General features: G+C 68.9%; 2 protein-coding genes across 2 annotated transcripts; both read left to right on the top strand.

Annotated features, from left to right (window-relative positions):
* Nucleotides 1-442: 442 nt before the first annotated feature.
* RASIP1 (Ras interacting protein 1) lies at nucleotides 443-13,548 on the top strand. Its single transcript, XM_074571722.1, has 6 exons — nucleotides 443-598; nucleotides 707-816; nucleotides 3,423-3,663; nucleotides 5,651-5,823; nucleotides 9,585-9,732; nucleotides 12,459-13,548. Exons 1-6 carry the CDS (start codon nucleotides 493-495, stop codon nucleotides 12,650-12,652), a joined length of 972 nt encoding a protein of 323 aa, XP_074427823.1. The 5' UTR covers nucleotides 443-492; the 3' UTR covers nucleotides 12,653-13,548.
* A 1,737-nt stretch (nucleotides 13,549-15,285) lies between these two features.
* On the top strand, nucleotides 15,286-24,886 carry ISOC2 (isochorismatase domain containing 2). The gene is made up of 5 exons (XM_074571723.1): nucleotides 15,286-15,403; nucleotides 16,668-16,861; nucleotides 18,856-19,068; nucleotides 22,049-22,119; nucleotides 24,352-24,886. The coding sequence occupies exons 2-5, from the start codon at nucleotides 16,730-16,732 to the stop codon at nucleotides 24,869-24,871; spliced, it is 936 nt and encodes a 311-aa protein (XP_074427824.1). The 5' UTR covers nucleotides 15,286-15,403; nucleotides 16,668-16,729; the 3' UTR covers nucleotides 24,872-24,886.
* Nucleotides 24,887-25,380: the final 494 nt, after the last annotated feature.

Raw genomic sequence — 25,380 nt, 5'->3', positions numbered from 1 at the left:
AAAGCCATTGAGGGGGGGGGGACACCCCAAAACCAGCCCTGATGGGAGGGACGACCCCAAAGCCATTGGGGGGGGGACGCCCCAAAACCAGCCCTGATGGGGGGGAACCCCAAAGCCATTGTGTGCCGGGGGGGGGGCCACCCCAAAACCAGCCCTGATGGGGGGGAACCCCAAAGCCATTGGGGGGGGGCCACCCAAAACCAGCCCTGATGGGGGGGGAACCCCAAAGCCATTGTGTGCCGGGGGGGGCCACCCCAAAACCAGTCCTGATGGGGGGGGGGGGCCCACCCCATGGCATCCCTTCCCCCCCCCCCCCCGCCATCCCTGCTCTGGTGGGGGAGGGGGGGCTCCCAAACCCCACAAGCACTGGGGGTCTGGGTGTGGTGATCACCCCCTCCCCCTCCCCTTCCCTAATCCCTGTTCCCCCGCCCCCCCCCCGGCTTTAACAGCCAGCAGGACGCGGCCCCCCCGGCCCCCAGCGTGGAGGCGGTGATGGCCGACCTGCGGCCCCTCATGCTCTGGTTGGCCAACGCCACCGAGCTGCTCAACCTGGCCCAGGGCCGCGTCCTGGAGCTGGAGAAAGAGCTGGAGCTGGAAGGTGAGCCCTCAACCACCACCCCCCCCCACTCCAAATATTAGCTGGGGGGGGGGGGGGGCCTTATATTCTCCTGCCTTTTTTTTCCACACCCCCCCCCCCCTGCTCCAGGCCCTTGCCAGGAGCTGACGGGCGACCTGGAAGCTTGCGACGAGGCCATGGGCGTCCTGGACGAGGTCATCATGTCCACCTTCCAGCAGTCCGTCTACTACCTGACCAAGGTCAGCCCCCCCCCCCCCCCCCAAAACCCCCCCCCCCCCCCCCCAAAAAACCTCCTCAAAACCCTTTCCTGATGCCTAACCCCACCCCCAAACCCTTTCCTGAACCTCTAACTCCCACCCCCCCAAAACCCCCCCCAAACCCTTCCCTGCCCTCTAACCCCCACCCCCCCCCCACAACCACCCCCCCAAACTCTTTCCTGCCCTCTAACCCCCACCCCCCCCCCCACAACCACCCCCCCAAACCCTTTCCTGCCCTCTAACCCCCACCCCCCCCCCACAACCACCCCCCCAAACTCTTTCCTGCCCTCTAACCCCCACCCCCCCCCACAACCACCCCCCCAAACTCTTTCCTGCCCTCTAACCCCCACCCCCCCCCCCACAACCACCCCCCCAAACCCTTTCCTGCCCTCTAACCCCCAGCCCCCCCAACCCCTTTCCTGACCTCTAACCCCCACCCCCCCACACAAACCCCCCCCCAAACCCTTTCCTGCCCTCTAACCCCCACCCCCCCACACAACCACCCCCCAAACTCTTTCCTGACCTCTAACCCCCACCCCCCCACACAAACCCCCCCCCAAACCCTTTCCTGCCCTCTAACCCCCACCCCCCCACACAACCACCCCCCAAACTCTTTCCTGCCCTCTAACCCCCACCCCCCCACAACCACCCCCCCAAACTCTTTCCTGCCCTCTAACCCCCACCCCCCCACACAAACCCCCCCCCCAAACTCTTTCCTGCCCTCTAACCCCCACCCCCCCAACCACCCCCCTAAATTCTTTCCTGCCCTCTAACCCCCAGCCCCCCCCACAACCACCCCCCCAAACCCTTTCCTGCCCTCTAACCCCCACCCCCCCCACAACCACCCCCCCAAACTCTTTCCCAACCTTCAATCCCCCCAACCCCCCCCCAAAACTCCCCCAAAACCCCTTTCCCGACCTCCGACCCCCCCCAAACCCCTTTCCTGACCTCCAACTCCCCTAAAACCCCCCCCAAATCCCCCACAAAACCCCTTTCCTGACCTCCGACGCCCCCCAAAACCCCTTTCCTGACCTCCGACCCCCCCAAACCCCTTTCCTGACCTCCGACCCCCCCAAAACCTCCCCAAACCCCCCCCAAAACCCCTTTCCCGACCTCCGACCCCACCCAAAACCCCTTTCCTGACCTCTGACCCCCCAAAACCCCTTTCCTGATCTCTGACCCACCCAAACCCCCTTTCCCGACCTCCGACCCCCCCCAAAACCCCCCCAAAACCCCTTTCCTGACCTCTGATCGTCCCAAAACCCCCCCAAAACCCCTTTCCCGACTTCCGACCCTCCCCCAAACCCCCCCCAAAACCCCTTTCCCGACCTCTGACCCCCCCAAAACCCCTTTCCTGACCTCCGACCCCCCCAAACCCCCCCAAACCCCCTTTCCTGACCTCTGATCCCCCAAAACCCCCCCAAAACCCCTTTCCCGACCTCTGACCCCTCCCAAACCCCCCCAAAACCCCTTTCCTGACCTCTGACCCCCCCAAACCCCCTTTCCTGACCTCTGATCCCCCCAAAACCCCCCCAAAACCCCTTTCCCGACCTCCAACCCCCCCAAAACCCCCCCAAAACCCCTTTCCTGACCTCTGACCCCCCCAAACCCCCTTTCCTGACCTCTGATCCCCCCAAACCCCCCCCAAAACCCCTTTCCCGACCTCCGACCCCCCCCAAAACCCCCCCAAAACCCCTTTCCTGACCTCTGACCCCCCCAAACCCCCTTTCCTGACCTCTGATCCCCCCAAAACCCCCCCAAAACCCCTTTCCCGACCTCCAACCCCCCCAAAACCCCCCCAAAACCCCTTTCCTGACCTCTGACCCCCCCAAACCCCCTTTCCTGACCTCTGATCCCCCCAAACCCCCCCCAAAACCCCTTTCCCGACCTCCAACCCCCCCAAAACCCCCCCAAAACCCCTTTCCTGACCTCTGACCCCCCCAAACCCCCTTTCCTGACCTCTGATCCCCCCAAAACCCCCCCAAAACCCCTTTCCCGACCTCCGACCCCTCCCAAACCCCCCCAAAACCCCTTTCCTGACCTCTGACCCCCCCAAACCCCCTTTCCTGACCTCTGATCCCCCCAAAACCCCCCCAAAACCCCTTTCCCGACCTCCGACCCCCCAAAACCCCCCAAAAACCCCTTTCCTGACCTCTGATCCCCCCAAACCCCCTTTCCTGATCTCTGATCCCCCCAAAACCCCCCCCAAACCCCTTCCTGACCTCTGATCCCCCCAAACCCCCTTTCCTGACCTCTGATCCCCCCAAAACCCCCCCAAAACCCCTTTCCCGACCTCCGACCCCTCCCAAACCCCCCCCAAACCCCCTTTCTTGACCTCTGATCCCCCCAAAACCCCCCCAAACCCCCTTTCCTGACCTCTGACCCCCCCAAACCCCCTTTCCTGACCTCTGATCCCCCCAAAACCCCCCCAAAACCCCTTTCCCGACCTCCGACCCCTCCCAAAACCCCCCCAAACCCCCTTTCCTGACCTCTGAACCCCCAAACCCCCTTTCCTGACCTCTGATCCCCCCAAAAACCCCCCCCAAACCCCTTCCTGACCTCTGACCCCCCCCCCCCCCAACCCGCAGACGCTCTACTCGGCCCTGCCCGCCCTCCTGGAGAGCAACCCCTTCTCGGGGGCCGGGGAGCCCAGCGCCGGGCAGGACCTGGCCACCGTCCCCGAGGGCGTGCGCCCCACCTTGGCCGTCTACCAGGCGGCCCTGGAGCTCACCCGCCACTGCCAGCTCCACCCCGACCTCGTCTCCCAGACCTTCGGCTACCTCTTCTTCTTCTCCAACGCCTCCCTCTTCAACACCCTCATGGAGAAAGGTCGGGGGGCGCCGGAAAGGCCGGGGCGGGGGGGGGAATAGATGCGTGGGGCAGGGGTGCTCTGTGGGGCAGGGTTGCGGGGCTCGGGGATGTGTCTGGGGGTCCCTGGTGCTCTGGGGGTCCCTGGTGCTCTGTGGGGCAGGGCCGGGGGGTGTGGAGATGTGTCTGGGGGTCCCTGGTGCTCTGTGGGGCAGGGCTGGGGGGCTCAGGGATGTGTCTGAGGGTCCCTGGTGCTCTAAGGGGCCGGAGGATGGATGTGTGGGGCCCTGGAGCTCTGTGGGGCAAGGCTGGGGGGTGGCTCTGGGGGTCCCTGGAGCTCTGTGGGGCAGGACTGGGGGGCTCAGGGATGTGTCTGGGGGTCCCTGGTGCTCTGTGGGGCAGGGCTGGGGGGCTTGGGGATGTGTCTGGGAGTCCCTGGTGCTCTGTGGGGCAGGGGCGGGGGGCCAGGGGATGGATGTGTGGGTCCCTGGCGCTCTGTGGGGTGGGGCTGGGGGGCTGTAGGGTAGGTCTGGGGGTCCCTGGTGCTCTAAGAGGCTGGGGGATGGATGTGTGGGTCCCTGGAGCTCTGTGGGGTGGGTGTGTGGGGCCTTGGAGCTCTGTGGGGCAGGGCTGGGGGGCTCGGGGATGTGTCTGGGGGTCCCTGGTGCTCTGTGGGGCAGGGCTGGGGGGCTCAGGGATGTGTCTGGGGGTCCCTGGAGCTCTGTGGGGCAGGGTTGGGGGGCTCAGGGATGTGTCTGGGGGTCCCTGGTGCTCTAAGGGGCCGGAGGATGGATGTGTGGGGCCCTGGAGCTCTGTGGGGCAAGGCTGGGGGGCTGGGGGGTGGCTCTGGGGGTCCCTGGAGCTCTGTGGGGCAGGGCTGGGGGGCTCAGGGATGTGTCTGGGTGTCCCTGGAGCTCTGTGGGGCTGGGTTGGGGGGCTCAGGGATGTGTCTGGGGGTCCCTGGTGCTCTGTGGGGCAGGGCTGGGGGGCTGTAGGGTAGGTCTGGGGGTCCCTGGTGCTCTAAGGGGCCAGGGGATGGATGTGTGGGGCCCTGGAGCTCTGTGGGGTGGGTGTGTGGGGCCTTGGAGCTCTCTGGGGCAGGGCTGGGGGGCTCGGGGATGTGTCTGGGGGTCCCTGATGCTCTGGGGGTCCCTGGTGCTCTGTGGGGCAGGGCTGGGGGGCTGGGGGGTGGCTCTGGGGGTCCCTGGTGCTCTGTGGGGCAGGGCTGGGGGGCTCAGGGATGTGTCTGGGGGTCCCTGGAGCTCTGTGGGGCAGGGTTGCGGGGCTCAGGGATGTGTCTGGGGGTCCCTGGAGCTCTGTGGGGCTGGGTTGGGGGGCTCAGGGATGTGTCTGGGGGTCCCTGGTGCTCTGTGGGGCAGAGCTGGGGGGCTCAGGGATGTGTCTGGGAGTCCCTGGTGCTCTGTGGGGCAGGGCTGGGGGGCTCAGGGATGTGTCTGGGAGTCCCTGGTGCTCTGTGGGGCAGGGCTGGGGGGCTCAGGGATGTGTCTGGGGGTCCCTGGTGCTCTGTGGGGCAGGGTTGGGGGGCTGGGGGATGGATATGGGGGTCCCTGGTGCTCTGTGGGGCAGAGCTGGGGGGTGGGTCCGGTGGTCCCTGGTCCTCTCTGGGTTGGGTCTGGGGGGTCCCTGGTGCTCTGGGTGTGTGTGTGTGTGTGTGTGTGTGTGTATGTGTGGGTCCCTGCCCCACTGAGGGACACCTCTGTGGGTCCGACACCCCCCCCCCTCCTCCCTCCCAGCCCCATATCCCCCAGGCCGGGCCGTGGGGCTGCCCTTCACCGCCCCCCCCCCCCATCGCCCCCAGTTTCCTCCCATTGTCCCAACTGGGAGCCGCAGGAAGCTGCCCGTTTCCGTGGGCAGGAAGGACGGGGATGGCGGGGGGGGGGGGACGGGGACACGACAGGACACAGAGGGGACACAGAGGGGACAGAGCGAGACCCCCCCTGATCCCCACCCCTCCCCCCCGGTCCCCATTTGTGTCCCCCCCCCCCAGGCAGCGCCGGGCCCTTCTTCCAGTGGTGGCGGGCGGTGAGGATCCGCAGCAACCTGGACCTGGTGCTGGACTGGCTGACGGCCCTGGGCCTCGGGGACATCGCCGGCGAGTTCTTCCGCAAGCTCTCGGCCACCGCCAACCTCCTCTGCACCCCCCGCAGCTGCCTCTGCAAGGTGGGGACACTTGGGGACACTTGGGGACACTAGGGGGACAGGGGGGCTGTCAGCATTGGGGCTCGGGGACATCGCCGGCCAGTTCTTCCGCAAGCTCTCGGCCACCCCCACCCTCTGCTGCACCCCCTGCAGCTGCCTCTGTGACGTGGGGACACTTGGGGACACTTGGGGACACTTGGGGACACTTAGGGGACACTTGGGGGACAGGGGGGCTGACGGCCCTGGGCCTCGGGGACATCGCCAGCCAGTTCTTCCGCAAGCTCTCGGCCACCCCCAACCTCCTCTGCACCCCCCGCAGCTGCCTCTGTAACGTGGGGACACTTGGGGATGCTTGGGGACACTTAGGGGACACTTGGGGACACTTAGGGGACTCTTGGGGACACTTGGGGGACAGTGAGGGACAGGGGGGCTGACGGCCCTGGGCCTCGGGGACGTCGCCAGCCAGTTCTTCCGGAAGCTCTCGGCCACCCCCAACCTCCTCTGCACCCCCCGCAGCTGCCTCTGTGACGTGGGGACGCTTGGGGACACTTAGGGGACACTTGGGGACACTTGGGGGACAGTGAGGGACAAGGGGGCTGACGGCCCTGGGGCTCGGGGACATCGCTGGCGAGTTCTTCCGCAAGCTCTCGGCCACCGCCAACCTCCTCTGCACCCCCCGCAGCTGCCTCTGCAAGGTGGGGACACTTGGGGACACTTGGGGACACTTAGGGGACACTTAGGGGACTCTTGGGGACACTTGGGGACACTTAGGGGACACTTAGGGGACTCTTGGGGACACTTGGGGGACACTTGGGGGACAGGGGGGCTGATGGCCCTGGGGCTTGGGGACATCGCCGGCGAGTTCTTCCGCAAGCTCTCGGCCACCGCCAACCTCCTCTGCACCCCCCGCAGCTGCCTCTGCAAGGTGGGGACGCTTGGGGACACTTGGGGACACTAGGGGGACAGGGGGGCTGTCAGCATTGGGGCTCGGGGACATCGCCGGCCAGTTCTTCCGCAAGCTCTCGGCCACCCCCACCCTCTGCTGCACCCCCCGCAGCTGCCTCTGCAAGGTGGGGACGCTTGGGGACACTTAGGGGACACTTAGGGGACACTTAGGGGACACTTAGGGGACACTTAGGGGACTCTTGGGGACACTTGGGGGACAGTGAGGGACAAGGGGGCTGACGGCCCTGGGCCTCGGGGACATTGCTGGCGAGTTCTTCCGCAAGCTCTCGGCCACCGCCAACCTCCTCTGCACCCCCCGCAGCTGCCTCTGCAAGGTGGGGACGCTTGGGGACACTTGGGGACACTTGGGGACACTTGGGGACACTTGGGGACGCTTGGGGGACAGTGAGGGACAAGGGGACTGACAGCCCTGGGGCTCAGGGACATCGCCAGCGAGTTCTTCTGCAAGCTCTCGGCCACCGCCAACCTCCTCTGCACCCCCCGCAGCTGCCTCTGTAACGTGGGGACACTTGGGGACACTTGGGGACGCTTGGGGACACTTGGGGGACACTTGGGGACACTTAGGGGACTCTTGGGGACACTTGGGGGACAGTGAGGGACAAGGGGGCTGATGGCCCTGGGGCTCGGGGACATCGCTGGCGAGTTCTTCCGCAAGCTCTCGGCCACCGCCAACCTCCTCTGCACCCCCCGCAGCTGCCTCTGCAAGGTGGGGACACTTGGGGACACTTGGGGACACTTGGGGACACTTGGGGACACTTAGGGGACACTTAGGGGACACTTGGGGACACTTGGGGGACAGTGAGGGACAAGGGGGCTGACGGCCCTGGGCCTCGGGGACATCGCCAGCAAGTTCTTCTGCAAGCTCTCGGCCACCCCCAACCTCCTCTGCACCCCCCGCAGCTGCCTCTGTAACGTGGGGACACTTAGGGGACGCTTGGGGACACTTAGGGGACGCTTGGGGACGCTTGGGGACGCTTGGGGACACTTGGGGACACTTGGGGGACACTTGGGGGACAGGGGGGCTGTCAGCATTGGGCCTTGGGGACATCGCCGGCCAGTTCTTCCGCAAGCTCTGGGCCACCCCCACCCTCTGCTGCACCCCCCGCAGCTGCCTCTGTAACGTGGGGACGCTCGGGGACACTTGGGGACACCTGGGGACAGTGTGGACATAGGGACAGTGGGGGACATGCAGGAGAGTGGGGACACTCGGGGACACAGGGGACAGTGGCGACACGGGGGACGTCAGGGACACAGCAGGGGACAGCGGGGGACACTGGGGACAGTGAGGACACAGGGACACTGGGGACAGCAGGGACATGGGGGACACTGGGGACAGCGGGGGACACTGGGGACAGTGAGGACACAGGGGACACAGGGACACTGGGGACAGTGGGGGACGCAGGGGACAGAGGGACACTGGGGACAGCGGGGACACAGCGGATGTGGGACAGTGGGGGACGTGGGGACAGCGGGGACCCAGGGGACAGCGGGGGACAACAGGGGACACTGGGGACGGGGGACGGTGGGGACACTGTGAGAGAGGGGTGGGGGTGGGGCAGTGCAGTGACACGGTGTCCCCATGGTGTCCCCAAGTGACGTGGGCACACGTGGAGGTGGCAGGAGAAGGGACAAGGATGGGGGGGAGGTGGCACAGTGGTGTCCCCACAGTGTCCCCAAGGTGTCCCCAAGTGACGCGGGCATGGCAGGAGAAGGGACAGGGATGGGGACAGGGGGACGTGGCACAGAGGTGACATGGTGTCCCCAAGGTGTCCCCAAGTGACGTGGCCACACATGGAGGTGGCAGGAGAAGGGACAGGGATGGGGACAGAGATGGGGACAGGGGAGGTGTCCCCAAGTTGTCCCCAAGGTGTCCCCAAGTGACGTGGGCACACACGGAGGTGGCAGGAGAAAGGACAGGGATGGGGACAGGGGGAGGTGGCACAGAGGTGACACGGTGTCCCCAGTGTGTCCCCAAGGTGTCCCCAAGTGACGTGGGCACACACGGAGGTGGCAGGAGAAGGGACAGGGATGGGGACAGGGGAGGTGTCCCCAGTGTGTCCCCAGTGTGTCCCCAAGGTGTCCCCAAGTGACGTGGGCATGGCAGGAGAAGGGACAGGGATGGGGACAGGGGGAGGTGGCACAGTGGTGACACGGTGTCCCCAGTGTGTCCCCAAGGTGTCCCCAAGTGACGTGGGCACACACGGAGGTGGCAGGAGAAGGGGCAGGGATGGGGACAGGGGAGGTGTCCCCATGGTGTCCCCAGTGTGTCCCCAAGGTGTCCCCAAGTGACGTGGGCATGGCAGGAGAAAGGACAGGGATGGGGACAGGGGGAGGTGGCACAGTGGTGACACGGTGTCCCCAGTGTGTCCCCAGTGTGTCCCCAAGGTGTCCCCAAGTGACGTGGGCACACACGGAGGTGGCAGGAGAAGGGACAGGGATGGGGCCAGGGGCTTGGGGACAGGGGGAGGTGGCACAGAGGTGACATGGTGTCCCTGTCGTGTCCTCATGGTGTCCCCAAGGTGTCCCCAAGTGATGTGGGCACACACAGACGTGGCAGGAAAAGGGACAGGGATGGGGACAGGGGAAGTGTCCCCAAGGTGTCCCCAAGGTGTCCCCAAGTGACGTGGGCACACACGGAGGTGGCAGGAGAAGGGACAGGGATGGGGACAGGGGAGGTGTCCCCACGGTGTCCCCAGTGTGTCCCCAAGGTGTCCCCAAGTGACGTGGGCATGGCAGGAGAAAGGACAGGGATGGGGACAGGGGGAGGTGGCACAGCGGTGACACGGTGTCCCCATGGTGTCCCCGCGTGTCCCCAGGCGACGTGGCCGCGGCTACGGGCCGAGTACCCGGCGCTGTCCCCGGCCCAGCTCCACCATCTGCTGCGCCATTATCAGCTGGGGCTGGGCCGGGCGCCCCCCCCCGCCTGGAGCCCCCCCCCCGAGGAGCGCGAGCTGGCGGCCACCGGTCAGTGTCACCCCCCTGTCACCCCCTGCCACCCCCCTGTCACCCCCTGTCATCCTCTGTCACCCCCTGTCACCCCTGTGTCTGGAGCCCCCCCACCCCCGAGGAGCGTGAGCTGGCGGCCTCCGGTCAGTGTCACCCCCCTGTCACCCCCTGCCACCCTGTGTCACCCCCCTGTCACCCCCTGTCATCCTCTGTCACCCCCCTGTCACCCCTGTGCCTGGAGCCCCCCCACCCCCGAGGAGCGCAAGCTGGCGGCCACTGGTCAGTGTCACCCCCCTGTCACCCCCCTGTCACCCCCTGCCACCCTGTGTCACCCTGTGCCACCCCCTGTCACCCCCATCACCCCCTGGCACCCCCCTGGCACCCCCTGCCACCCCTCTGTCACCCCGTGCCACCCCTTGTCACCCCCTTGTCACCCCCCATCACACCCCTGTCACCCCCTGCCACCCCTCTGTCACCTTCTGTCACCCCCCGTCACCCCATCACCCCCTGTCACCCCCTGTCACCCCCTGTCACCCTCTGTCACCCCCTGTCACCCCTGTGCCTGGAGCCCCCCCACCCCCGAGGAGCGCGAGCTGGTGGCCACCGGTCAGTGTCACCCCTCTGTCACCCCGTGCCACCTCTCTGTCACCCTGTGCCACCCCCTGTCACCCCCATCACCCCCTGGCACCCCCCTGGCACCCCCCTGGCACCGCCTGTCACCCTGTGTCACCCCCTGTCACCCCCTGTCATCCTCTGTCACCCCCTGTCACCCTCTGCCACCCCCGTGCCTGGAGCCCCCCCACCCGAGGAGCACGAGCTGGTGGCCACCAGTCAGTGTCACTCCCCTGTCACCCCCTGCCACCCTGTGTCACCCCCTGTCACCCCTCTGTCACCCTGTGCCACCCCCCTGTCACCCCCCTGTCACCCCTGTCACCCCCGTCACCCCCTGTCACCCCTGTGGCTGGAGCCCCCCTCCCCCAAGGAGCGCGAGCTGGTGGCCACCGGTCAGTGTCACCCCCTGCCACCCCCTGCCACCCCCTGTCCCCCTTGTCCCCTGTCCCCATCCCATGCTCCGTGTCCCTGTCCCCGTCCCTTGTCCCCTGTCCCCATCCTGTCCCCATTCTGTGTCCCCTCTCCCTGTCCCCTGTCCCCATCCCATGCTCCATGGCCCCGTCCCTTGTCCCCTGTCCCCATCCCTCACCCCGTGTCCCCATCCCGTCCCCCTTGTCCCCTCTCCCTGTCCCCTGTCCCCGTCCCGTGCTCCGTGTCCCTGTCCCCTGTCCCCATCCCGTCCCCCTTGTCCCCTCTCCCTGTCCCCTGTCCCCGTCCCGTGCTCCATGTCCCTGTCCCCTGTCCCCATCCCGTCCCCCTTGTCCCCTCTCCCTGTCCCCTGCCCCCATCCTGTCCCCCTTGTCCCCTCTCCCTGTCCCCTGTGCCCATCCCATGCTCCGTGTCCCTGTCCCCATCCCGTCCCCCTTGTCCCCTCTCCCTGTCCCCTGTCCCCGTCCCGTGCTCCGTGTCCCTGTCCCCTGTCCCCATCCCGTCCCCCTTGTCCCCTCTCCCTGTCCCCTGTCCCCGTCCCGTGCTCCGTGTCCCTGTCCCCTGTCCCCATCCCGTCCCCCTTGTCCCCTCTCCCTGTCCCCTGTCCCCATCCCGTGCTCCGTGTCCCTGTCCCCTGTCCCCATCCCGTCCCCCTTGTCCCCTCTCCCTGTCCCCTGTCCCCGTCCCGTGCTCCGTGTCCCTGTCCCCTGTCTCCATCCCGTCCCCCTTGTCCCCTCTCCCTGTCCCCATCCCGTGCTCCGTGTCCCTGTCCCCTGTCCCCATCCCGTCCCCCTTGTCCCCTCTCCCTGTCCCCTGTCCCCATCCCGTGCTCCGTGTCCCTGTCCCCTGTCCCCATCCCGTCCCCCTTGTCCCCTCTCCCTGCCCCCATCCCGTCCCCCTTGTCCCCTCTCCCTGTCCCCTGCCCCCATCCTGTCCCCCTTGTCCCCTCTCCCTGTCCCCTGTCCCCATCCCGTGCTCTGTGTCCCCGTCCCCTGTCCCCATCCCGTCCCCCTTGTCCCCTCTCCCTGTCCCCTGTCCCCATCCCATGCTCCGTGTCCCTGTCCCCCTTGTCCCCTCTCCCTGTCCCCTGTCCCCATCCCATGCTCCGTGTCCCCGTCCCCTGTCCCCATCCCGTCCCCCTTGTCCCCTCTCCCTGTTCCCTGTCCCCATCCCGTGCTCCGTGTCCCTGTCCCCTGTCCCCATCCCGTCCCCCTTGTCCCCTCTCCCTGCCCCCATCCCGTCCCCCTTGTCCCCTCTCCCTGTCCCCTGCCCCCATCCTGTCCCCCTTGTCCCCTCTCCCTGTCCCCTGCCCCCATCCTGTCCCCCTTGTCCCCTCTCCCTGTCCCCTGTCCCCATCCCGTGCTCCCTGTCCCTTGTCCCCCTTGTCCCCTCTCCCTGTCCCCATCCCGTGCTCCGTGTCCCTGTCCCCATCCTGTCCCCCTTGTCCCCTCTCCCTGTCCCCTGTCCCCATCCCGTGCTCTGTGTCCCCGTCCCCTGTCCCCATCCCGTCCCCCTTGTCCCCTCTCCCTGTCCCCTGTCCCCATCCCATGCTCCGTGTCCCTGTCCCCCTTGTCCCCTCTCCCTGTCCCCTGTCCCCATCCTGTCCCCCTTGTCCCCTCTCTGCCCCCCCCCCCTTGTCCTTGTCCCTCACCCTGGCGCTCCCCCGTCCCCTGACCTGTCCCCCCCCTGTGTCCCCCCCCCAGGTGACATCTTCGAGAGCTTCTCGGAGCACCCCCCGCTGCTGCTGCCCACCCAGGGCTTCCGCCTGCGCCCGGGGGAGCCCCCGGCCCCCGAGCTGCTGCCCCCCCTCTGCCGCCTGCGCCGCCGCCTCTGGGAGCTGGAGCAGGGGGGGCTGCCCGCCAACCAGCGCGCCATGGCCATGGAGGGGGGGCCCTGAGCCTGGCGACCCCCCCGAGACACCGTCCCCCCCCTCCAGGTACCCCCGAGACCCCCCCCGGGGGGGGCTGGGACACTCTGTGGCCACCTACGGGCCCCCTGTGGCCACCACAGCCCCTGGGAGCCTGAGCGGGGGGGGCTGCCCCCCAACCAGAGGGGATGGAGGGGGGGCCCCGAGCCTGGGGACCCCCCCCCGGGGATTCCTGAGACCCCCCCGGGGGGGCTGGGACACTCTGTGGCCACCTACGGGCCCCCTGTGGCCACCACAGCCCCTGGGAGCCTGAGCAAGGGGGGGGCTGCCCCCCAACCATGGAAGATGGAGGGGGGGCCCTGAGCCTGGGGACCCCCCCCAAGGACTCCTGAGACCCCCCCCGGGGGGGCTGGGACACTCTGTGGCCACTTATGGGCCCCCTGTGGCCACCACAGCCCCTGGGAGCCTGAGCAAGGGGGGGGCTGCCCCCCAACCATGGAAGATGGAGGGGGGGCCCTGAGCCTGGGGACCCCCCCCAAGGACTCCTGAGACCCCCCCCGGGGGGGCTGGGACACCCTGTGGCCACCTACGGGCCCCCCCTGTGGCCACCACAGCCCCTGGGAGCTGCCCCCCCCCCACGAGCATGGGAGGGGGATGGAGGGGGGGCCCTGAGACTAGGGACCCCCCCGGTGCCCCCAAAACCCCTGCGGGGGGGCTGGGACACCCATGGGACCCCCCCCGAGGGCCCCTTGGTGTGTGTCCCCCCCCCCCGGGGCCCCCCAAAGGACGCTGCCACCCCCCACTGCCCCCCCAGGGCCCCCCCATCCCCCCCCCCCGGCGATGGGGGGGTCCCCGCTGTGAGGTGTATCCATGTGTGTGACACCCCCCCCCCCCCCCCCCAAATAAAGGTCATGTGGTGACACGTGACACGCGTGTGCGTCCCGGGGGGGGGCCTGGTGGCCCCTGGCGGGGGGGGGGGGGGGGGGCACCAGGACCCAGCGGCTGCTGGGGGAACACCCCCATCCCGGACCCCCCCAAAAAACCCCTCTGGGACCCCCCCAAACCTCTCTGAGACCCCCCCAAACCCTTCGTGGAACCCCCCCATCCTCCTGGGACCCCTCAAACCCCTCTGGGACCCCCCCAAATCTCTCTGGGACTTCCCCCATTCTTCCTGGGACCCCCCCAGTCCTCCTGGGACCCCCCCCAAATCCCTCTGGGACCCCCCCAGTCCTCCTGGGACCCCCCAAACCTCTCTGAGACCCCCCAAAACCCTTCGTGGACCCCCCAAACCCCTCTGGGACCCCTCAAACCCCTCTGGGACCCCCCCAAATCTCTCTGGGACCCCCCCATTCTTCCTGGGACCCCCCAAACCCCTCTGTGACCCCCCCAAATCCCTCGGGGACCCCCCCAGCCTCCTGGGACCCCCCAAACCCCTCTGGGACCCCCCCAAATCCCTCTGGGAACCCCCCCATCCTCCTGGGACCCCCCGAAACCTCTCTGGGACCCCTCCCAAATCCCTCTGGGACCCCCCAAACCCCTCTGGGACCCCCCACAAACCCTTCTGGGACCCCCCCCCATTCTTCCTGGGACCCCCCCAAATCCCTCTGGGACCCCCCAGTCCTCCTGGGACCCCTCAAACCCCTCTGGGACCCCCCCAAATCCCTCTGGGACCCCCCCATTCTTCCTGGGATCCCCCCAATCCCTCTGGGACCCCCCAGTCCTCCTGGGACCCCCTGAAAACTCTCTGGGACCCCCCGAAATCCCTCTGGGACCCCCCAAACCCCTCTGGGACCCCCCACAAACCCTTCTGGGACCCCCCCATTCTTCCTGGGACCCCCCAAACCCCTCTGGGACCCCCCCAAATCCCTCTGGGAACCCCCCCATCCTCCTGGGACCCCCCGAAACCTCTCTGGGACCCCCCCCAAATCCCTCTGGGACCCCCCAAACCCCTCTGGGACCCCCCACAAACCCTTCTGGGACCCCCCCCCATTCTTCCTAGGACCCCCCAAACCCCTCTGGGACCCCCCTAAACTTCTCTGAGAGCCCCCCAAACCCTTCTGGGACCCCCCATTCTTCCTGGGACCCCCCAAGCCTCTCTGGGACCCCCCCAAATCCCTCGGGGACCCCCCCCATTCTTCCTGGGACCCCCCGAAACCCCTCTGGGACCCCCCCCAAATCCCACTGGGACCCCCCCCATCCTCCTGGGACCCCCCAAATCCCTCTGGGAACCCCCCCAGTCCTCCTGGGAGCCCCCAAAACCCTTCGTGGACCCCCCCCCCATCCTCCTGGGACCCCCCCAGACCTCTCTGGGACCCCCCCCAAACCCTTCTGGGACCCCCCCGTTCTTCCTGGGACCCCCCAAACCCCTCTGGGACCCCCCCCCAAATCCCTCTGGGACCCCCAAACCTCTCTGAGACCCCCCCCAAAACCCTTCGTGGACCCCCCCCATCCTCCTGGGACCCCCCCAACTCCTCTGAGACCCCCCCAACTCCCCTGAGACCCCCCGGATCCCCTCTGGGACCCCCCCAAACCCCCCCGCCCCTTCCCCGGAGCCTGGACTGCGGACGGCCCCGCCCCCTCCCTCTGGCCCCGCCCCCGTCTCCACGGCAACGAGGCGGTTCCTTTGGCGCGCCCTCCCCGTCGGGGGCGGAGCCAACTGGGAGGGCCCGGAAACCCCGCCCCCTTCCTTCGCTTGGCCCCGCCCCTTTCACCTCCCTGCCCGGCGGCGGCGGCGGCGACCCCGCGGCCAGTCAGCGCCCAGGACAGAGGGGAGTCGGACAGGTAAGACCCACTCCCCCCCCCGCCCCTCCCGGGGACACCGGGGACCCGGGGACACCCCCGCCACACCCGGGACACCCCGGCGTTCGGGGCCGCTCACCCTGACCCCCCCCCCGGCCTGTCCCTTTAAGGTCCGTTGGCAAACGGGCCATCATGGCCGCCGCCCCGTCCCCTGATTGGCTGAGACGCTGAAGGGGCCTGGCTTTGGCGGCAACACCCCTCAGCTTCTCATTGGCTCCCCCGGGGACCGTGGCACCGCCCCCGAACTTCTTGGATTGGCCGGTGGGGGGAGGAAGGCGGTGCCTATGGGCTGAGCGAGGGGTGGGGTCCGTCCCCCCGCTCTGATTGGCTGGAGCGACCTCGGGGGCGCGGTGGCTGCGTGAGGGCTGGGAGGGGCGGGGCTTGTGGTGGGCCGCCACCTGTCATTGGTCAGTCGCTTTGGGGGGCGGTGATTGGTGGGAGGGGAGCGGGGTGCAGTCGGGGGCGGTGGCGCGGCGCGGCCGCTGATTGGCTGCGGGGGCGGCGCCCGCGTGACTCGCGCGGGAGTTCACGCGCGTGTGTCACACGAGCGGGTCACGTGACTCCCGGGGCCATTCGCAGGCGGGTGGCACGTGTCCCGTGTGCCGGCTCGCGCGCGCGTGGCGCGTGACCCACTGGCTCCCCCCGCGTGGGTCGCGTCACCCACGTGCCGGCTCCCACGTGTCACGTGACCCACGCGCCGCCTCACACGCGTGTGTCATGTGACCCACGTGGCGGCTCACGCATGTCACGTGACCTGCGTACTGGCTCGCCTGCGTGTGTCACGTGACCCACCTGCCGGCTCCCACGTGTCACGTGACCCACCTGCCGGCTCACGCGCATCATGTGATCCGCCTGCTGGCTCACACGCGTGGGTCACGTGACCCACCTGCCGGCTCCCACGTGTCACGTGACCCACGTGCCGGCTCACGCTCGTCACGTGACCCACGTGCTGCCTCACACGCGTGTGTCACGTGACCCACCTGCCGGCTCGCGTGCATCATGTGACCCACGTGCTGCCTCACGCGCGTGCGTCACGTGACCCACCGGCCCCCCCGCCCCCCCCCGCCCCCCGCCCTGCGTCACGTGACCTACGCGCCAGCTCCCACGTGTCACGTGACCCGCGTGACCGGCCCAGCTGCGTGTCACACGCGTGTGCCCCATGACATCCCCCACGGGAGGCCTCCGTGGGCCTCCCACGGGCGCGTGGCCCCTCACACACCACACCCCCCCCCCCCTCTCCCCGCAGCCGCTCACGCCCGCCCCCGCCCCCGCCCCCCCCCCCGCACACGCGTGTGTCACGCCTGGGCCATGGCGGGGCCCCGCCTGGGCCGTCTCTGCCCCCGCGCCTCCGTCCTGCTCCTCTGCGACCTCCAGGAGCGATTCCGCCATCGCGTCGCCGCCTTCCCCCACGTCGTGGCCGTCGCCGCCCGCGTCCTCCAGGTTCCCCCCCCCCCGGCCCCCGCGACCCACCGAAGCCCCACGGAGATCCCCGACCCACAGCAACCCCCCCCCCCCCCCCCCGACCCCCCAGCCCTGCCCCACAGAGACCCCCGACCCACGGGACCCCGGTGTCCAGGACCCACAGAGACCCCTGACCCACAGGACCCCAACCCCAGGACCCACAGACCCCCCCCAGACCCCCCCAGCCCTGCCCCACAGAGACCCTGACCCACAGCACCCCCCCCAGACCCCCCCAGCCCTGCCCCACAGAGACCCCCGACCCACAGGATCCCGGTGTCCAGGACCCACAGAGACCCCTGACCCACAGGACCCCAACCCTGAGACCCACAGACCCCCCCCCAGGACCCACAGACCCCCCCCAGGCCCCCCCAGCCCTGCCCCACAGAGACCCCCGACCCACGGGACCCCGGTGTCCAGGACCCACAGAGGTCCCCGACCCACAGAACCCACAGACCCCCCCAGCCCTGCCCCACAGAGACCCCTGACCCACAGCACCCCCCCCAGACCCCCCCAGCCCTGCCCCACAGAGACCCTCGACCCACAGGACCCCAGTGTCCAGGACCCACGGAGGCCCCCGACCCACAGAACCCACAGACCCCCCCAGCCCTGCCCCACAGAGACCCCTGACCCACAGCACCCCCCCAGACCCCCCAGCCCTGCCCCACAGAGACCCCCGACCCACAGGACCCCGGTGTCCAGGACCCACGGAGGCCCCCAACCCACAGGACCCACAGACCCCCCCAGCCCTGCCCCATGGAGCCCCCTGCCCCATGGGACCCTGGTGTCCAGGACCCACGGAGGCCCCCAGCCCATGGGACCCCGACCCACAGGACCCACAGCACCCCAGCCAGATCCGCCCAGCCCTGCCCCACAGAGACCCCTGCCCCACAGGACCCCAACCCCAGGACCCACAGACCCCACACAGACCCCCCCAGCCCTGCCCCGACCCACAGGACCCCGGTGTCCAGGACCCACAGAGACCCTCGACCCATGGGACCCCCATGTTCTTGCCTCACAGACCCACTGGGGACCCCCGTATCTGGGCCCCACTGACCCCCCCCAGCTGCTGGGACCCCCATATCCTGGCCCCATAGACCCGCTGAAGACCCTGGGACCCCCATATCTGGGCCCCACAGACCCCCCCAAACCCACGGAAATCCCAAATTCGGGCCCCACTGACCCCCCCACACCCCCAGCCCCTGAGACCCCCCCCCCATCCCCTGAGACCCCCCATATCTGGGCCCCACAGACCCCCCCAAACCCACGGAAATCCCAAATTCGGGTCCCACTGACCCCCCCACACCCCCCCCCCAGCCCTTGAGACCCCCCATATCTGGGCCCCACAGACCCCCCCAAACCCACGGAAATCCCAAATTCGGGTCCCACTGACCCCCCCACACCCCCCATCCCCTGAGACCCCCCATATCTGGGCCCCACAGACCCCCCCAAACCCACGGAAATCCCAAATTTGGGTCCCACTGACCCCCCCACCCCCCCCAGCCCCTGAGACCCCCCATATCTGGGCCCCACAGACCCCCCCAAACCCACGGAAATCCCAAATTTGGGTCCCACTGACCCCCCCACCCCCCCCAGCCCCTGAGACCCCCCATATCTGGACCCCACACACCCCCGAATCCCTGGGACCCCCCCCCATCTCCTGGCCCCACAGACCCCCCCCCCCCACTGACATCCCCCCCCCCCCCAAACTGGGGTCACCAGTGCCTGGTTTTCCCCCCCACCGCCCCCAGCCCCTGAGACCCCCCATATCTGGGCCCCACAGACCCCCCCAAACCCACGGAAATCCCAAATTCGAGCCCCACTGACCCCCTCCCCGGCCCCAGAGACCCCCCCATATCTGGACCCCACACACCCCCCGAATCCCTGGGACCCCCCCCCGTCCCCCGGCCCCACTGAACCCCACTGTCGTGCCCCACTGACGTCCGTTCCCCCCCCCCCCAAAAAAAAAAAAAAAGGGGTGCCGGGAGCTGGGGGTGCCGGTGGTGGTGACGGAGCAGCGTCCCGACGTGCTGGGACCGACGGTGCCGGAGTTGGGGGCCCAGGACCTCCCCAAGCACCCCAAAACCTGCTTCAGCATGGTGGTGCCGGCCGTGGAGGCCCAGCTGGGGGCCGTGCCCCACCTCGCCTCCGCCATCCTCTGCGGCATCGAGACCCAGGCCTGCATCCTGGTGAGGGGCTCCGGGGGGGGGCGGGGGGCACCCCGGGGGTCTGGGGGGGGATTCAGGGGTTTGGGGGAACCCGGGGCTTTGGGGGGACGCAGGGTTTTTGGGGGGGACCCAGGGGTTTGGGGGGGACCCAGGGTTTTTGGGGGGATCCAGGGATTTGGGGGGGCCATAAGGGTTTGGGGGGATCCAGGGTTTTTGGGGGGACACAGGGGTTTGGGGGGGCCATAAGGGTTTGGGGGGATCCAGGGTTTGGGGGGGACACAAGGGTTTTGGGGGAATCCAGGGGTTTGGGGGGATCGAAGGGTTTGGGGGGACACAGGGGTTGGGGGGGACCCCAATGTTTGGGGGACCCAGGGGTTTGGGAGGGACCCAGGGATTTGGGGGGGCCATAAGGGTTTGGGGGAATCCAGGGGGTTGGGGGGGAAGCCAGGGATGTGGGGGGGACCCAGGGATTTGGGGGGACCCCAATGTTTGGGGGGATTCAGGGGTTTGGGGGGGATCCAGGAGTTTGGGGGGATCCAGGGGTTCAGGGGAATCCAGGGATTTGGGGGGGACCCAGGGGTTTGGGGGGGACCCAGGGTTTTTGGGGGGATCCAGGGATTTGGGGGGGCCATAAGGGTTTGGGGGGATCCAGGGGTTTGTGGGGGACACAAGGGTTTGGGGGGGATCCAGGGGTTGGGGGAGACCCAGGGGTTGGGGGGGAAGCGAGGGATGTGGGGGGGACCCAGGGGTTTGGGGGGGACCCAGGGATTTGGGGGGGATCCAGGGGTTTGGGGGGATCGAAGGGTTTGGGGGGACACAGGGGTTGGGGGGGACCCCAATGTTTGGGGGATCCAGGGGTTTGGGGGGGACCCAGGGGTTGGGGGGGAAGCCAGGGGTTGGGGGGACCCCAATATTTGGGGAGGACCCAGGGGATGGGGGGGACCCAGGGGTTTGGGGGGGACCCAGGGTTTTGGGGGGAATCCAGGGTTTGGGGGGATCCAGGGGTTTGGGGGCACACAGGGTTTTGGGGGAATCCAGGGGGTTGGGGGGGAAGCCAGGGATGTGGGGGGGACCCAGGGATTTGGGGGGACCCCAATGTTTGGGGGGATTCAGGGGTTTGGGGGGAATCCAGGGGTTTGGGGGGGACCCAGGGGTTCAGGGGAATCCAGGGGTTGGGGGGGGACACAGGGGTTTGGGGGGGACCCAGGGTTTTTGGGGGGATCCAGGGATTTGGGGGGGCCATAAGGGTTTGGGGGGATCCAGGGGTTTGGGGGGACACAGGGGTTTGGGGGGGCCATAAGGGTTTGGGGGGATCCAGGGTTTGGGGGGGACACAAGGGTTTTGGGGGAATCCAGGGGTTTGGGGGGATCGAAGGGTTTGGGGGGACACAGGGGTTGGGGGGGACCCCAATGTTTGGGGGATCCAGGGGTTTGGGGGGGACCCAGGGGTTGGGGGGGAAGCCAGGGGTTGGGGGGACCCCAATATTTGGTGAGGACCCAGGGGATGGGGGGGACCCAGGGATTTGGGGGGGACACAGGGATTTGGGGGGAGACAAGGGTTTGGGGGGACCCAGGGGGTTTGGGGGGATTCAGGGATTCAGGGGAATCCAGGGGTTTGGGGGGGATCCAGGGATTTGGGGGGGACACAAGAGTTTGGGGGAATCCAGGGGTTTGGGGGAATCCAGGGGTTTGGGGGGGACCCAGGGGTTTGGGGGGGACACAAGGATTTGGGGGGGATCCAGGGGTTTGGGGGGGACACAAGGGTTTGGGGGGATTCAGGGATTTGGGGGGGACCCAGGGGTTTGGGGGGGCCATAAGGGTTTGGGGGAATCCAGGGGGTTGGGGGGGAAGCCAGGGATGTGGGGGGGACCCAGGGATTTGGGGGGACCCCAATGTTTGGGGGGATTCAGGGGTTTGGGGGGGATCCAGGAGTTTGGGGGGACCCAGGGGTTCAGGGGAATCCAGGGATTTGGGGGGGACCCAGGGGTTTGGGGGGGACCCAGGGTTTTTGGGGGGATCCAGGGGTTTGGGGGGCCATAAGGGTTTGGGGGGATCCAGGGTTTGGGGGGGACACAAGGGTTTTGGGGGAATCCAGGGGGTTGGGGGGGAAGCCAGGGATGTGGGGGGGACCCAGGGATTTGGGGGGACCCCAATGTTTGGGGGGGATTCAGGGGTTTGGGGGGATCCAGGGGTTCAGGGGAATCCAGGGGTTGGGGGGGGACACAGGGGTTGGGGGGGGGACCCAGGGTTTTTGGGGGGATCCAGGGATTTGGGGGGGCCATAAGGGTTTGGGGGAATCCAGGGGTTTGGGGGGGAAGCCAGGGGTTTGGGGGGGACACAAGGGTTTGGGGGGATCCAGGGGTTGGGGGGGACCCAGGGGTTTGGGGGGGATCCAGGGGTTTGGGGGGGATCCAGGGATTTGGGGGGGACCCCCAATGTTTGGGGGGGACCCAGGGTTTGGGGGGGGACCCCCAATGATTGGGGGGGACGCAGGGGTTCAGGGGAATCCAGGGGTTGGGGGGGAACCCAGGGGTTTTGGGGGACCCCAATGTTTGGGGGGGGCACAGGGGTTTGGGGGGGATTCAGGGCCTGGGGGAATCCAGGGATTTGGGGGGACCCAGGGATTTGGGGGGGCACAGGGGTTTGGGGGGACACAAGGGTTTGGGGGGACCCAGGGGTTCGGGGGGACCCCAATGTTTGGGGGGGACCCAGGGGTTTGGGGGGGGACACAAGGGTTTGGGGGGACCCCAATGTTTGGGGGGGACACAGGGGTTTGGGGGGGGACCCAGTGATTTGGGGGGGGGACCCCCAGCATTTGGGGGTGTCCCATGGAGGGGGGCGGGGGGGGGGGGGTCCCATCCCAGACGCCTGGATCCTGCAATGGGGGGGGGGGGGGGGGTTGTGAAATGGGGGTGCTGCTGCCCCCCCAAAATGTGTGTCCCCCCCCAATGTGTAACACACCCCCCCCCCCCCGTGTCCCCCCCCCGTGTCCCCCCCCCCAGCACACGGCGCTGGATCTGCTGGAGCGAGGCCTCGACGTGCACGTGGTGGTGGACGCCTGCTCCTCCCGCAGGTGGGGGGCCGGGGGGGGCCGGGGGGGGGGCATGGGGGGCTGGGGGGGTCGTGGGGGGGTCTGGGGGGCAATGGGGGAGACACAGTGGGAAGATGGGGGGGCTGGAGGGGGAATGGAGGGAGAAATGGGGGGGGAATGGGGGTCTGGGGGGGAGGTGGGGGGGTCTGGGGGGGGGCAATGGGGGCCATGGGGGGCAGTGGGGGGGACACAGGGGGAAGATGGGGGGCCTGGAGGGGGAATGGGGGGAAAAATGGGGGGCTGGGGGGGCAGTGGGGAGGACACAGGGGGAAGATGGGGGGGCTGGAGGGGGAATGGAGGGAGAAATGGGGGGCAGACGGGGGTCTGGGGGGGCCATGGGGGGCTGGGGGGGCAGTGGGGGGGACACAGGGGGAAGATGGGGGGCCTGGAGGGGGAATGGGGGGAAAAATGGGGGGCTGGGGGGGCAGTGGGGGGGACACAGTGGGAAGATGGGGGGCCTGGAGGGGGAATGGAGGGAGAAATGGGGGGCAGATGGGGGTCTGGGGGGGCAATGGGGGTCTCGGGGGGGCAGTGGGGGGCCATGGGGTGCAGTGGGGGGGACACAGGGGGAAGATGAGGGTGTTGGAGGGGGAATGGGGGGAAAAATGGGGGGCTGGGGGGGCAGTGGGGGGGGCACAGGGGGAAGATGGGGGGCCTGGAGGGGGAATGGGGGGAAAAATGGGGGGCAGACAGGGGTCTGGGGGGGCCATGGGGGGCTGGGGGGGCAGTGGGGGGGACACAGGGGGAAGATGGGGGGCCTGGAGGGGGAATGGGGGGAAAAATGGGGGGCTGGGGGGGCAGTGGGGGGGACACAGTGGGAAGATGGGGGGCCTGGAGGGGGAATGGAGGGAGAAATGGGGGGCAGATGGGGGTCTGGGGGGGCAATGGGGGTCTCGGGGGGGCAGTGGGGGGCCATGGGGCGCAGTGGGGGGGGCACAGGGGGAAGATGGGGGGCCTGGAGGGGGAATGGGGGGAAAAATGGGGGGCAGATGGGGGTCTGGGGAGAGAGATGGGGGGGTCTGGGGGGGCAATGGGGGTCTCGGGGGGGCAGTGGGGGCCATGGGGCGCAGTGGGGGGGACACAGGGGGAAGATGGGGGGCCTGGAGGGGGAATGGGGGGAAAAATGGGGGGCAGACAGGGGTCTGGGGGGGAGATGGGGGGGTCTGGGGGGGCCATGGGGGTCTCGGGGGGGCAGTGGGGGGGACACAGGGGGAAGATGGGGGGCCTGGAGGGGGAATGGAGGGAGAAATGGGGGGCTGGGGGGGTCGTGGGGGGGTCTGGGGGGGTCTGGGGGGGCCATGGGGGTCTCGGGGGGGCAGTGGGGGGGACACAGGGGGAAGATGGGGGGCCTGGAGGGGGAATGGAGGGAGAAATGGGGGGCAGATGGGGGTCTGGGGGGGCAATGGGGGGCCATGGGGGGTAGTGGGGGGGGGACATGGGGGGAAGACAGGGGGGCTGGAGGGGGAATGGGGGATTTAAGGGGGGGCTGGGGGGGGGACTATGGGGGGGGGCTGTGGGGCGTTAAGAGGGGTTTAAGGGGGGTCTGGGGGGGCCATGGGGGAGCCATGTGGGGGGCTGGGGGGCTATGGGGGGTCTGGGGGGGTTAAGGGGGGGGGTTTAAGGAGGTCTGGGGGGGCTATGGGGGGTTCAGGGGGGGTCTGGGGGGCTATGGAGGGCCTATGGGGGGGGCAATGGGGGGCTTCAGGGGGGGTTTAAGGGGGTCTGGGGGGGTTATGGGGGGTTAAGGGTGGGTCTGGGGGGCTTATGGGGGGGCAAGGGGGGGTTAAGGGGGGGTCTGGGGGGCCTATGGGGGGGGCAATGGGGGGTTAAGGGGGGTTTAAGGGGATCTGGGGGGGCTATGGGGGATCTGGGGGGGGTTAAGGGGGGGGTTTAAGGGGGTCTGGGGGGGTTAAGGGGGGGTCTGGGGGGCTATGGGGGGGGCTGTGGGGGGTTAAGGGGGGGGTTTAATGGGGTCTGGGGGGCTATGGGGGATCTGGGGGGGGTTAAGGGGGGGGTTTAAGGGGGTCTGGGGGGGTTAAGGGGGGTTAAGGGGGGGTCTGGGGGGCTATGGGGGAGCTGGGGGGGACGACTCTGTGGGGTTTAAGGGGGGGTCTGGGGGTCTATGGGAGGTTTGGGGGGGGGGGGCGTGGGGCTCTGACCCCGCCCCCTTTGTGGGTGTGTCCTCCCCCCCCCCCCCCGCCCCCCCCCCCGCAGCCAGGTGGACCGTCTGGTGGCGCTGGGGCGGCTGCGGCAGAGCGGGGCCTTTCTCACCACCAGCGAGAGCCTCCTCCTGCTGCTGCTGCGCGACGCCTCCCACCCCCGCTTCAAGCAGGTACCGCGGACCCCTCCCCGGCCACGCCCGGCCACGCCCGGCCACGCCCGGCCACGCCCAGCCACGCCCACATCCCCTCCCCCCCCCCCCCGAGCCTCATCCACGCAGCCCCTTGGCACCGCTGGCCCCGCCCACAAGTGGAGCTGGCCCCGCCCACAAGCGGGGCACGGCCCCGCCCACCCCCGAGCTTGGCCACGCCCACGACGGGGGGGCGGAGGGGTTGGGCCCCGCCCCACCGGGGGGGGAGCCAGCGGCGCCACTAAGGGGGAGTTGGCCACGCCCACAAGGGGACTTGGGCCACGCCCACCCGGCGGGTTTGGCTCCGCCCACGCCATTGGGGCAGCTGGAAGACCCGCCCCCCGGGCGATCCGGCCCCGCTCATTGGGGGGGGGGGGGGGATAGCCCCATGCCCCGCCCACCTGGGTGCGTGGCCACGCCCCTTCCCCAGGTGGCCACGCCCCCTCCCCTCATTAAGGGGCTTGTGAAGGGCTTGGGGGGGCGGTTAGGGGTTGGTTGGGGGCTGGTTAGGGGTTGGTTGGGGGCTGGTTAGGGGCTGGTTGGGGGCTGGTTAGTGGCTGGTTAGGGGTTGGTTGGGGGCTGGTTAGGGGCTGGTTAGGGGCTGGTTAGGGGCTGGTTAGGGGTTGGTTGGGGGCTGGTTAGGGGCTGGTTAGGGGCTGGTTGGGGGCTGGTTAGGGGCTGGTTGGGGGCTGGTTAGTGGGCTGGTTAGGGGCTGGTTAGTGGCTGGTTAGTGGGTCGTTTAGTGGCTGCTTAGGGGCCATTTGGGGCTGGTTGGGGGCTGGTTAGTGGCTGGTTAGTGGCTGGTTAGGGGCTGGTTAGTGGGTCGGTTAGGGGCTGGTTAGGGGCTGGTTAGTGGCTGGTTAGGGGCTGGTTAGTGGCTGGGTTAGGGGCTG

The sequence above is a fragment of the Larus michahellis genome, unplaced genomic scaffold (genome assembly GCF_964199755.1).
Source record: "Larus michahellis unplaced genomic scaffold, bLarMic1.1 SCAFFOLD_519, whole genome shotgun sequence".
NCBI classification, from domain to species: domain Eukaryota; kingdom Metazoa; phylum Chordata; class Aves; order Charadriiformes; family Laridae; genus Larus; species Larus michahellis.
This window is presented reverse-complemented; position numbering and strand designations above follow the sequence as displayed.

Coding starts and splice junctions, on each gene's coding strand:
- RASIP1 (XM_074571722.1), top strand. CDS start 493: ATGGCCGACCTGCGGCCCCTCATGCTCTGGTTGGCCAACGCCACCGAG. Junction 5,824..9,584: donor CCCGCAGCTGCCTCTGCAAG/GTGGGGACACTT, acceptor GCGTGTCCCCAG/GCGACGTGGCCGCGGCTACG. Junction 9,733..12,458: donor GCGCGAGCTGGCGGCCACCG/GTCAGTGTCACC, acceptor TCCCCCCCCCAG/GTGACATCTTCGAGAGCTTC.
- ISOC2 (XM_074571723.1), top strand. CDS start 16,730: ATGGCGGGGCCCCGCCTGGGCCGTCTCTGCCCCCGCGCCTCCGTCCTG. Junction 16,862..18,855: donor TCGCCGCCCGCGTCCTCCAG/GTTCCCCCCCCC, acceptor AAAAAAAAAAAG/GGGTGCCGGGAGCTGGGGGT. Junction 19,069..22,048: donor AGACCCAGGCCTGCATCCTG/GTGAGGGGCTCC, acceptor CCCCCCCCCCAG/CACACGGCGCTGGATCTGCT.